General features: G+C 40.0%; 1 protein-coding gene across 3 annotated transcripts in view; it reads right to left on the reverse strand.

The window, feature by feature from the left end:
- Nucleotides 1-14,017, reverse strand: part of LOC112257528 (unconventional myosin-Vb) — a 73,574-nt gene that overhangs the window by 35,041 nt on the left and 24,516 nt on the right. For all 3 annotated transcript variants that reach the window (XM_042326659.1, XM_024431164.2, XM_024431165.2), the window contains exons 4-14: nucleotides 13,590-13,734; nucleotides 12,871-13,027; nucleotides 11,137-11,280; nucleotides 10,280-10,361; nucleotides 9,960-10,067; nucleotides 9,674-9,783; nucleotides 9,277-9,542; nucleotides 8,149-8,230; nucleotides 6,067-6,207; nucleotides 5,425-5,547; nucleotides 1,563-1,646 (exon numbers count right to left, since the gene is read on the reverse strand). In XM_042326659.1, coding sequence (XP_042182593.1) covers nucleotides 1,563-1,646; nucleotides 5,425-5,547; nucleotides 6,067-6,207; nucleotides 8,149-8,230; nucleotides 9,277-9,542; nucleotides 9,674-9,783; nucleotides 9,960-10,067; nucleotides 10,280-10,361; nucleotides 11,137-11,280; nucleotides 12,871-13,027; nucleotides 13,590-13,734 — 1,442 coding nt within the window. The remainder of the gene's footprint in view (nucleotides 1-1,562; nucleotides 1,647-5,424; nucleotides 5,548-6,066; nucleotides 6,208-8,148; nucleotides 8,231-9,276; nucleotides 9,543-9,673; nucleotides 9,784-9,959; nucleotides 10,068-10,279; nucleotides 10,362-11,136; nucleotides 11,281-12,870; nucleotides 13,028-13,589; nucleotides 13,735-14,017) is intronic.

The raw sequence follows: 14,017 nt of genomic DNA on the forward strand, positions 1-14,017 counted from the left end.
TAACTATTCTCTCATACTCCTCTCTGCCAAACTTGCCAAGAGTGTTTCATTCTGACATGAACATTAATGTTCTTCAGGAAAATGTTTCCTTCATAGCTTTGTAAAAAAAAAGAAGCTCTCTGTAAGCTGGATTGTATTTATGGTCCTTCTATGAAGATTCATGGAGATTCCTTGCTCCATCCTTCTCCTCAGGCTTGGGGCTTGAGTTAGCAGGGCTGTCAGGCTGTGAGATATTACAGTAATGGTCCATTGTGGAAAGTATTATCAGCTGGAGGAAGTTTCATGACCCTCACGAGTCCTCTAAGGCTCCAGTCTGTTGACAGGTTTCTCTGTCACTGTCATCCTCAGCTAGATATGAGAGTTTAATGAGCTAGGGCCTCAGAGACGACTATGGTGCAAAACTCACACAAGAAAGATAACTGAAATGACAGGTATAGAGACAGAAATGCAGTACAGGATATTTTACAATATTGAGACTGCCATCACCAGGGGTGGACCTATTATGTCTTCATCACTGCTTTTGTTTAGCAAACCTTGACTGCATCTGAAATGTGTTTGTTCTATTCAGTCCTTCTGATACTCCTCCGTGCTGTTCAACAGAGCTTGGTGTCTTTCTGATAGAAAATTGATTTGTTTCCACAGACAATATGCTTTTAGGCAGAACATGAAATCTCTCCTTGCCTCTCAATATTCCCTCTCATTTACATGCTCTTAATGGCTGTTTCATTAGTAATGCTGAGGAGAGGACATTAGGAGAGAGGAAGTCAAGATGGAAGAAAGTGAAAGGGCTGAATACTAACACCAGATGAAGGGAACTAAAGTTGGTATTTGTCCCAAAGAGAGTGAGTGGCAGGGGGGGTGTGAAAGTTAACTGAAATTAACTGAACTCAAATGAATGAGAAAGCCAATGCACACTTGGTTTATATCGCAAAGGTCATACAGAGAACATATGCTGAAGTTAGGTTCCAATCCAGCAGTTTGAGTTTGGCTTGGAGAGGCAGGAGTCAGAGGACCTCAGAAAGAGTGTGTGTATGTGTGTTGTGATTGTGACAGTTCATCTGCAATATAGTAGAATGTTGATATAACTGCTTAATTAACATTCAATGTATTTCAAATTAGAATGTAAAGCAGGATTTAAAACTAGGATTCATGTGAAGTGTTGACAAGTTATCAGCCTGGCTTTAAACAACAACTCTATCTGATAGGAGCTATACTTCCCAGAATAGCAACCTGTGAAATGCTTTCAACTTGCTTCTTTCTAAATCATGTAACTTTTTTGCGTAGTTACACTCTATCTCAAAACTGAAGCCTCTTTAAGCAGTAAACTCATTTGGTAAAAGCTTTACAGCGCTGCTTTTCCAAGAAAGAAGTCCATAAATGCAGTAAAAGCCAAAGGGCTGGATGTTAAATCAGGTAAAGCTTAAAGATAGACTTCTTTCTCCAGTTAAGTGGGCAGTGTGTTTAGTGTGAGAGGTGTCCACTATATGATATAGGAAATAAGCAGGAGTATTATTATGGCTGTGATATTGTGCTCGTGGCGTAAGGATATTATTCTCTCTCACCTTGCTGGCCTTCAGAATGTTAATCTGTTCCTCGTAGACAGTGTCTCTGTTCTTCTCCAGGAACCCGTCACACTGGTACTCAACCTGCCAGGGGACAGAGGTAGACATAATGGACTGCACTTATTGAAATATACAGTACATCTAAATACACTGACAACTAAATAAGCAAACCTTTAATCAACTATGGTAATTACAGTGCCTTCAGAAAGTATTCATACCCCTGACTTATTTCACATTTTGTTGTATTACAGCCTGAATTCAAAATTGATCAAATATTTTTTTCCATCACCCATCTGCACACAATACCCCATAATGACAAAGTGAAAACTTGTTTTTTTAGAAATGTTTGCAAATGTATTGAAAATTAAATACAGAAATATCTAATTTACATAAGTATTCACACCCCTGAGTCAATACATGTTAGAATAATCTCTGGCAGTGATTACAGCTGTGAGACTTTCTGGGTAGAGCTTTGAACACCTGGATTGTACAATATTTGCACATTATTATTTTTTTAATTCTTCAAGCTCTGTCAAATTGGTTGTTGATAATAGCTGGACAGCCATTTTCAAGTATTGCCATAGATTTTCAAGTTTTAGGTTATGTTCCTGCTGAAAGGTGAATTTGTCTCTCAGTGTCTGTTGAAAAGCAGACTTAATTAGATTTTCCTCTAGGACTGTGCCTGTGCTTAGCTTTATTCCATTTATTTTTATCCCAAAAAAACTCCCTAGTCCTTGCCAATGACAAGCATACCCATAACATGATGCAGCCACCACCATACTTGAACATGTGAAGTGCGGTACTCAGGGATGTGTTGTGTTGGATTTGCCCCAAACAAATTCTGGACATGAAAAGGCCATTTTATTTTTTGCAGTTTTACTTTAGTGCCTCATTGCAAACAGGAGGCATGTTTTGGAATATTTTTTATTCTGTACAGGCTTCCTTCTTTCACTCTGTCATTTAGGTTAGTATTGTGGAATAACTACAATGTTGTTGATCCATCCTCAGTTTTATATCACAGCCATTAAACTCTGTTACTGTTTTAAAGTCACCATTGGCCTCTTATTTTGTGACGTTTGAAGCACATTTTTACTCCTGAACTTATTTAGGCTTGACATAACGATTGAACACTTTTTGACTCAAGAAATGTCAGGTTTTAAATTGTCATTTATTTGTAAACATTTCTAAAAACATAATTCCACTTTGACATTATGGAGTATTATATGTAGGCCAGTGACACAAAATCAACATTTAATCCATATTAAATTCAGGCTGTAACACAACAAAATGTGGAAATAGCGAAGGCGTGTGAATACTTTCTGAAGGCACCATTTGTACAATTATGGACTCTGGATGGTTGTTGGGTCAAATCGCAAAAGAGCCACACAATCCTGCTGTTGGGCCCTTCAGCAAGCCACTTAAAGGAACTGTAATTGCTTAACTAACTAAACAACCAGCTGTACATCAAATTATTTAATGTATGATGCAGTTTAAACAGAAGCATTTGCTGAGAACAGAAAATTATGAACCAGATTAGTTTATATTCTGAGTTTATGAAAGTGTTCATTTAGATGTTGAGTAACATGGGGAAATGAGTGCAGGCATTGATTGTAAGGAGATCCCTCTTAGTCAGAGTCTATCGTCGTTCCCATTTGTCTGTCCATCAGCAGCCCCAGCCTCCAGGCCAGTCCGGTCTAACACTTTACCCTAGCTCTCTCCTCTTTCTCACAGATAGGGTTGCAGGTTGTTCTCATTATACCAGGATGTGAGATAGAAAGAGCAGTGAGTGAATGTAGGTCCTACACGTTTTCGCTTGGAGAGAGAGTTAGAGGAAGAGAAACACCCTAAGGGAATTGGTTAACGCCATCTTAACAGAGGAGAGCTGGGGACATCCTCTCTACATTAACAGGACTCTCATATACCTCGTTTGTCATGGAAATTACCATGTTAAATAAAGGACAACGCTATGGCTGCCTGCCTTTCATCTATTTACTCGACCCACATTTGGCATCAGATACACAGGCAGCACTTCAGTGGGGAAGTCTGTATTTAAAGTGCTAGCTCCTCTAAGTAGGAGCTAGTGTTGCTCTCTGAGTTAATTAGAGCTTGTGTTATAATGAGGAGCGGAGACACTGTAGGGCCACTGAGCTCACTCACACCAACAATATACTTACACCAACACTATACAGTACTCACACCAACACTATATTACACCAACACTATACAGTACTCACACCAACACTATATTAAACCAACACTATACAGTACTCACACCAACATTATATAGTACTCACACCAACAATATACTTACACCAACACTATACAGTACTCACACCAACACTATATTAAACCAACACTATACAGTACTCACACCAACACTATATTAAACCAACACTATACAGTACTCACACCAACACTATATAGTCCTCACACCAACACTATACTTACACCAACACTACACAGTAGTCACACCAACACTATATTACACCAACACTACACAGTAGTCACACCAACACTAAAACTTACACCAACACCACACAGTAGTGACACCAACACTATACTTACACCAACACTACACAGTAGTCACACCAACACTATATTATACCATCACTACACAGTAGTCACACCAACACTACACATTAGTCACACCAACACTATATTACACCAACACTATACAGTACTCACACCAACACTATACAGTACTCACACCAACACTATACTTACACCAACACTACACACTAGTAACACCAACACTATATTACACCAACACTATACAGTACTCACACCAACATTATATTACACCAACACTATACAGTAATCACACCAACACTATATTTCACCAACACTATATAGTACACACACCAACACTATATTTCACCAACATTATACAGTACTCACACCAAAACTATACTTACACCAACACTACACAGTAGTAACACCAACACTATATTACACCAACACTATACAGTACTCACACCAACATTATATTACACCAACACTATACAGTACTCACACCCACACTATATTACACAAACACTATACAGTACTCACACCAACACTATACAGTACTCACACCAACACTATATTACACCAACACTACACAGTAATCACACCAACACTATATTACACCAACACTACACAGTACTCACACCCACACTATATTACACAAACACTATACAGTACTCACACCCACACTATACAGTACTCACACCAACACTATACAGTACTCACACCAACACTGTACTTACACCAACAACATACAGTAATCACACCAACACTATATTACACCAACACTATACAGTATTCACACCCACACTATACAGTACTCACACCCACACTATACAGTACTCACACCTACACTATACTCAACCAACACTGAAGCAGTTTGGTTTAAATACGTTACCTTGCTTAAAGGGTCAATCTGCAGTTGAAACAATAACAAACCGCCACGCCGCCACTGATTTGGTAAATAACTGAGGGATGGGGCTGGAGAAATGTAATCACTCTCAGATTAATAGACAGAGCTATGGATGCAAGGACTGACCATCCATGAGATTGGATGTTCTAGTTTTAACTATGTTTTGACGCAATACAGTGTTAACAATTGCATTGTTTACAAACAAAGGGATAAACAAGCTTCTATTTTGGGTTCTGATGGGGTAAGACAGTTGGACTAAGCTCATGAGACATGTATAAATTATACTCTTCAAGAATCAATGGGTATATATCATGAATTTAAAAGTAAAAAATTGATTTAGCAATCGCAGATTGACAGTTTAAGGCCAATGATGACCTCAACCAACAACCTTGGGGTCATCAAATGTTCACCTAACTGAAGAGTCATACATACAGGTCTACCCACCTTATCAGCAAAGTGAATGACAATGAAAGATGTGTTGGACATCCGTGGTTTCTGGAAATGGACGCTGCTTGATAGGCGATCGAACAGCTTCTGGCACCAGTTCTGATCTGTCCCTTTTGGCACCTGTAGCAGCAGCGGATGGAGGAAAAGAAGGAAAGAGAATGAGATGATATAAAACCATGGAGGAAACCAAAACGTTCTACCCACGTTACCTGTGCTCAGAATCCTCATTATTTTGAGGTTGTCCCAAATTATCGTCAATAACTTCAAAGGGCTGCGGGATGAGACAGGATGAGTGAAATAAATAAGTAATCTGTTTTGTTCCAAAGGCCTTAACTCATAAAGATCTGGATGCAGGCAGGGGAAACAGAAGCAGGCCACGGTGTGTACATTACAGCAGGATGAATCCCATTAACTGAGGCAAGACGTTTAAAATGCTGGGATCAGCAGTATGCTCTGCTCTGCTCCCCATTTCAACCCCTGAGACTACTCAAGTGCATCCTGCACTATAACTCCTCCCATGGCCAATCGTCCCTATAAACATCCTCACTAATAAGTTAAGAACTATGTACTCTGGAGCTCTGGAGTAAAGACAGTGTTGATTTAGGACTAAGACAATATATTTAAGACAGGGTGCTCCACCTTGCACTCCTCATCCAGCAGGTCCAGGATTCCCAGCTTGGCCTCTATGACATCAATACAAGGCTGGTTGTCATAGAAGTCGATGAGCGTCCAGGGGATCTGCTCCTTCATGTACTCCTCCTGCTCCAGCTTGAACACATGCTGAGGACACAGAGATGAGACAACTACACAGTGAGCTACAGCCCAGCAGGTTATCAGTTAGACTAAGTCATGAATTATTTCACTTCAATAAATACATGTTGAGTCATGAAGTTCACAGCGACAAGTTCTTACGTCTCCTCTACAGAACATTGGAAACTAAGGTAAAGGGTAGGTAGACAGAGTCATTAGATCATTTATTTTGGTACTGTAGCTTGTTTTTGGTCACAGGTCCAGGATTGGCTGAAGAACTGCAACATTTATCTGGAGCTAACTCTGCAAATAGCACTACTGGGTGATTTGAAAACTCAGTCAAATCGCTGAATAATATAATAATACTTGAAGATTTTTAAAAAATCTTTAACTTACAATCTGTAGAACCTATGAGAATAGAAAGGTTCAGAACTTTTGTGAAACATCACAGCACAGACGAAAAATATATGGCAAATAGAAATCCAATATGGATGGTGTTAAGAGATAGATGGGAGGGGTTGAATGGAGTTGAAGGGTGGGAATAATAACAAGATAACTAATGTAAAATATACAGTGTCCGTAAAATTTAAATAGTTTCAGAACGTTTGTAAAACAGCACAGTTAAAAATATATGGCAAAAATAAATCAAACTGGGTGGACATCAGAAATAGATGGGAGAGGTTGAGGGTCGAGGAAGAACAGGTCTAAAAACAAACAAAATAGAACTATTGTAAAATAAATTGTCCGTCAAATGTATATAGTATGTATAAGCTGGAAGTAGAAGCCTAAGTGGTGTTGCTAATTAGTTTACTCTAATTAGGGGAGGCGTGGAAGGGTTAGTGGAAAATAATAAAATTATTTTTTAATTTTTTAAAGACACATACATACATACATACATACATACATACATACATACATACATACATACATACATACATACATACATACATACATACATACATACAGTGGGGCAAAAAATGTATTTAGTCAGCCACCAATTGTGCAAGTTCTCCCACTGAAAAAGATGAGAGGCCTGTAATTTTCATCATAGGTACACTTCAACTATGACAGACAAAATGAGAAATAAAATCCAGAAAATCACATTAGGATTTTTAATAAATTTATTTGCAAATTATGGTGGAAAATAAGTATTTGGTCACCGATAAACAAGCAAGATTTCTGGCTCGCACAGAGGGGGGTGGAAACATCATGCTTCGGGGCTGTTTTTCTGCAAAGGGACCAGGACCACTGATCCGTGTAAAGGAAAGAATGAATGGGGCCATGTATCGTGAGATTTTGAGTGAAAATCTCCTTCCATCAGCAAGGGCATTGAAGATGAAACGTTGCTGGGTCTTTCAGCATGACAACGATCCCAAACACACCGCCTGGGCAACGAAGGAGTGGCTTCGTAAGAAACATTTCAAGGTCCTGGAGTGGCCTAGCCAGTCTCCAGATCTCAACCCCATAGAAAATCTTTGGAGGGAGTTGAAAGTCCATGTTGCCCAGCAACAGCCCCAAAACATCACTGCTTTAGAGGAGATCTGCATGGAGGAATGGGCCAAAATACCAGCAACAGTATGTGAAAACCTTGTGAAGACTTACAGAAAACGTTTGACCTCTGTCATTGCCAACAAAGGGTGTAGAACAAAGTATTGAGATAAACTTTTGTTATTGACCAAATACTTATTTTCCACCATAATTTGCAAATAAATTCATTAAAAATCCTACAATGGGATTTTCTGGATTCTTAGCCAAATGCATTTAAACTCAGTTTTTCACAATTCCTGACATTTAATCCTAAAAAACTAGACTGCTACTGTATATGTATTTCCAAAAACATATATGGGGGATTGGAAATGATGCAGACAATTACATTTATGGAAGCTACAATATCAAAGCTGATCTACCCCCCCCCAAAAAATACAAGTAAAAAAGGTAGGTAGCTAGATTACAATCTAGTCTCAAACTCACCTGGTTGAACTGCTGCTGAAGTTTCTCATTGGCGTAGTTGATGCAGAACTGCTCAAAGCTGTTTATTTCAAAGGTCTCAAATCTGTTCAGATGAAGAGAAAACATTCAAGTGTTTAATGAGTCAGAAGTCTCTGGTCTCCTGTCATCCTGTGTTGTGGACAGTAATTCTAAATCATGGGCTGAGAGGAAAACTGCACCAAACAATCAACACTCATTCAAGGCTAGAGTTGTCATTAAAATCCAGGACTTCAGGACTGAGATGTTTATTGATCCCACTGATGTAGGGAGGTGAATAATCTGTCAATGTGCCCTGGAGCAAGGCACTTCACCTTAACTGCTCCGATAAACCGCTCTGGATAAGAGCATCTACTAAATGACTAAAATGGAAATGTATGCCTGACGTGATAGCTGAAAATACAATGCTGAATAGACAGAAGCCATGGAAAACTGGTCTTCTGAGTCACTGCTTGTGAAAAGCATGTAAAATATTGACCAGGCTGCTGTATCTGCTGAATGTCTTATTTGGGGAGAGGTTTCCACTGTAGCTCAGTATCTCTCCCCTCCCTGCCCCAGCAGCCAGCCTTATCAATAATCTAACTCACAGCAGGGAACCAATTAGGCCTTCAGTCAGACAGGGTCAAGCAGAGGAAGAGCACAGCTCCCCCAGTCAATATGGTTCTATACACTTAGAATACTGTAATGAGAAGACGCACTTAAAACACAGTGGATGGAGATATTTAGCTGGAGAAACACAGAGCGCTCACACATATGCGTCGACACAGAGGCACATCTGCAGACTCGAGGGCACACACACTGAGTAGTTATGAAATCTACTCATCAAATACAAGCTTCTTCGTATCCTAGTACAAAGAACATGGTGTGACAGAACTGTGAGGCAAAATTAAGAATGTGGGATTGAGATGATGTTGTTCTGTGTGCCTGCTGTCACAGTGCATTAATTTACTGCAAGCCTGGGATTATTTTACCATTCACCATGGCTGAGATTTCACTCCTGGCGTTGGCAAGAAAATCAGTTCTCACACAGTCAAGTTCCTCCCACAATTCAAACCGACCCAATGTTGAGCTTTGTTTTTAGAGGTTTTGGGGAGCACAGGTGGACAGCCTTACCCGTAGATGTCCAGAACACCAATGAAAGAGTGTTGTTTGGAGGAGGTGTGCAGGGACTTGTTGACATACTCCACGATCCAGTCAAACATGTGGGCGTAGATGTGCTTGGCGAGTGCGTCGCGTGCATTAGCTGCCTGTTTGCGAGACATGTTCTTGACGTAGGTCTCTGACGTGGTAACCAGCTTCCTGTGACATAGCCAGTGCTCCATCTGCTCCAGCTCCACCCCCAGCAACTGGCAAAAATGTGCCAAGTGAGGGTCGTTCTTCTACAAACACACACACACATTGAATCAACAAATTAGGTATGAGGTATAGAGAACATACATGGTTTGGGGTTGTGATGTGGAACTAGAAACTCAAACAGAATTAAGCTAGATAAGACTGGATAGTGACATACTAATATGTGGCAGGAGTCTCCGTCTCTCTCCGAGCAGATCTCCACGTTTCCCAGATGCAGGATGGAAGCTATGATTCTGAATATGCTGCTTTGATTGCTGTCATTAACACCTGTCAAACAACCAGAGTAAGGTGCATGTTAACAGTTGTTCCATCGGGAGATTGAAAAATAACATGTTTCTATTTCTCTTTTGTGTGATTAGAATAAAATCCCAATCAGTCTTTACGCCTATTCTAATGTAGGTGTGTTGCTAGCTTAGAACGTACCCATGCAGTCAGACACTTACCCAGTAACGTAAATGCTTCTCTCGTCTTCTCAAAGTCCTCAGCATCATTAACCCCCTCAATGAAGATGTTCTCTCCTTGTGATGTGAAGATGAAGTCCTCTGCACTGGCTTCAGGATGAAAGCAGCAGTTAAGTAGAGATATACATTAATGTATAAGACCAGTGTTCTTATTAGGAGGCCCTGACAGGCATGATAGGCATCCATTATTCTCTGAATCCTTTAGTATGAGAAATAATTGCCTCTAGTAAACATGACAAAGAGAATAAATTGCTTATGAAACAGATAGATAGTGGAATATTGTCTTCATCTGTGACACTTACTCAAGGCTAGGTCTTTGAACTCTGGCAAGCTAGCCGAGGCACACAGCTGGTAGAAGATGTGGTAATTCCTCTCATCCTCTGCCTAAAAAGCAGAAATATACTACAGATATTATATCACTTAAAGGACCAATGCAGCCATTTTTACCTCAATATTAAATCATTTCTGGATAACAATTAAGTACTTTACTGTGATTGTTTTCAATTAAATTGTCAAAAAGCAATTTCTCAAGCAAAAATGTTGCTACAACTGTCTGGGAGTGGTCTGAGCGAGGGTCCTAATTGGAGGAGTCTAATAGGAGAGACATATAACCTAAAAAACTAGCTGTTATTGGTAGAAAGGAGGGCAAAATCACGTTGTTATTGGTCTATTAACTTATTCCGCCTGGTGATGTCACCAGGGAGTCCAAAACTTCATCCTTGCAAAACAAGCTGCAATTTCAGTCTTTTCCAACAGCTCTTACAATAAAAGGACATTATCAGAATTTTCACAATTTCACAGTATTATTTCAACCTGTGGAAATATATATAATATACAGGAAAATCCTATTTTTGCTTGCACTGCCTCGTTAACTCTTTATCAATAATATCTTCTGAGTGAATGAAAGACTTGGGTAGTTTTGTTAGATCAGGAGTTCCCCTGGGCTGCAATTTAATCTTGTAGCTCTATTCATTTTTTTAAATGACTTAGATAAATTCATAATGATATTTGATTGTCTGGAAAAATGTGTCAAGTTAGGGCTTAATCAAATGCTTATTTAAACTAAGGAAAGTAAATGTGAAGGAAGCATGGACTTGCAGTAGTACTACAGAGTGAAACCAATTTCTTCCCAGACTGAACAACATGGAGTTACACGTACCTGAAAGACTACCCTTGACTTCTCCAGCAGATACGTGCGCATGTTGGCTCCTATGATGTGATAACTCCTGTCAAAACCAATCTGGATGTACTTCCCAAAACGACTGCTGTTGTCGTTGCGAGTGGTTTTCGCATTTCCAATAGCCTATAAAGAGAAGAACGGGGCGGAAAAAAGTGTGAGTTTCAAAAGAAAATCTTCAAAAGAGATCAAAGGAAAATCATAACCACTGTAAAATATATATTTCTATCCTCTCATATTGTAATTCATACCACACAAAAAAAACTTTAGAGTCTCCTTACTGCTTGTAATATACATTGACAGTCATAATGCTCCTAATTCTGAGCTGTGACACCTGCCAAGATGGGGCTTGAGCCAGTCGGTCCTTGCATACAGATCAGTCCTGTTTCTGTTTCTTTACTCTGAGTCCATTACCAGCCTCACGTCAGCTAGATCAGACAGAAATGTCTGACCACCCTTCTCCTGAACTTCCTGAACAACAGACGGATAACTTTCTAGCTAGCAGCCTTTCCTGGTCTTATCGTTCCACACAGGCTGAGGGACTTTGCTGTTAGGAAGGTTTCTGCTGATTCAGAACACGAGAGAGGGTAATGGACTCCTGCTGTGCTTGCTAGGCTTCTTCACATACAGTTTTCATAATGATTCCCCATACAAGTACTTTTCTGTAGCCTGAACTCTCCAAAGTTACAACTGAAGATGTAGAGTTCATTATACTTTTTGTGTGCCGAGAAAGTTAACACGATCACGTTTTAACAAGAACCAACCTAATAGCGTTGCACGCTATACCAAAACTCCTGTACTTTTTCAATACTAGAACATGAAAAGTGGTTCGGTACTAGAATTTGTGTTACTTTCGGTACTTCTGTCAAATGCGTCGCACGTTATATACGGATTGAGAGGATCGAGTCTGTCAAGTCATTTTTCGGAATCTTCTCAGGGGGGCTGTAGCTATCCAGGCTAATTGCGCTTGAAGCTGACCCAGCACGAGCCACTTTCGAGAACCAAGTGAGAGTAGAGAGAGAAAATGCAGACAGCACAACTTATTCTAACAAAAACATCATACCTCCACGCCCGCAGCTTGTTGACAAAACTGGCTGCAGAAGCAAACTATGGGAATACTTTGCTTACAGATCAAATGAAGGCCAGCCCACCGAAACAACTAAGCAAAAGGTGCTAGAATGGAGTGCAGTGCAAAGGAGGTTTAGCTCCAAAACAACATAAACAACTATTTTACACATAATATTTGCATTGTAACGTTATTCTACTAGCAACTAAATGTGAATAATTTTTTTGTGATGACATGAACATATATTCAGCATGACATTCATGTGAGCATTATAATAGGATTTACAACCCAAAAGTAATGTGAAATGCGCTCATAAAACGTGACGATTTTCAATAGTTACCACAGCCAAAGTCAAAATGGGCAAAATTATTGTAAAAAAATCTCGAAAACAAAAATGATTTAAAAAAAAGAGTTAGGCATAAGGTTAGCAGTGTGGTTAAGGTTAGAGTTAAGTTTAAAATAACATTTTAAGAAGAGAAATTGTAGAAATAGGCGGGGTTTGACTTTGTGGGTGTGGTAACTAGTAAACAACCTGACTGGACAGCAATATACTTAAGACTACTTCCGGTTTGCACTCGATTTCCCTTACTAGTATGCTATATAGCTGGCCTGGGCTGGTCGACAGTATGGGATCATCAGCCCATCCTCACCTCCATGATGGGGCTGGAGGCCAGCACCTTCTCCTCAACATTGGTGTCGTTGGCTGACCCTCCCACAGTGGCGAAGAACCGCATGGCGTACTTAGCAGAGACGGTCTTCCCTGCCCCTGACTCTCCACTTACTATGATGGATTGGTTCCTCTCATCTCTACAGGAAGAAGCGATTGAGATTGACATTGGAGACATTTTGTAAGTTATTTACAGTTAAAAAGGTAACTGACCATCAGACCATATCAGATATTGCAATAACGCTACAGTATTACAGTGGATCAATCCTATAGTTGCACAATGCTAATCAACTCTGCATGACTGGAGTTGCCAGGACAATATAGCAGTGGGCCTTTACGTAGGCAGCGACTACAACTTAATGTGGACATGGTATTGAGGAGGGTGACAGTTAATGTGGACCTGAGCACTGTTATTATCCACCCACACCTTCCATTGAAGACACCGTCTCTGCCTGGACTGCTTATTTAGACCCTCAGTCCCACACCAACACTATCAAATTACATAGCAAATTGAATTAGGGGTCTAATCAAGTACTTGATATGCAGCTATGTGTCACACAGTAACAAATCAATTGCCTCCCAAAGCAGACTAATACATAAAATGTGCTTATGAAACTGGCAACTGTACCAGGTCTGATACAGTAACAGAATCCCAATCCTGGGTTATACCCAATTAGCTGTACCCAGAGGCTCATACAGCACCTGGCCATCTGCTTGTATGCCTCCTCAGCAACAGCAAAGATGTGTGGGTCCATGTCTCCCATGTTCTGCCCACTGTAGGCATTGATGACCTCCTCTCCATAGATCTGCAGCTGCTCGTAGGGGTTGATGGCCACCAGCACAATGCCTTTGGAGGGAAGATGGAGTGAGGGAAGGGAGGACAGAGAGGACAGTAGAGCCAGTCAAGTAAAACATTAAACTCTCTAAAATCACTATATCTCACAGTGATACTGTGAGGTAGTTACTTAATCCTATATTTAGTAATATATCTCATATATATCTCATATATCCATGTGGGTGTGTGTATTTGTGTGTCTCCGGGGGTTGGGGTAAAGCAAAAAGACTCATCTCTGTTTGTCCTGTGATAAACTAATCTTCTTATTAATCCTATCATACTGTACGTACAGAAC

This window comes from Oncorhynchus tshawytscha, linkage group LG09 (genome assembly GCF_018296145.1).
Source record: "Oncorhynchus tshawytscha isolate Ot180627B linkage group LG09, Otsh_v2.0, whole genome shotgun sequence".
Taxonomy (NCBI): Eukaryota; Metazoa; Chordata; class Actinopteri; order Salmoniformes; family Salmonidae; genus Oncorhynchus; species Oncorhynchus tshawytscha.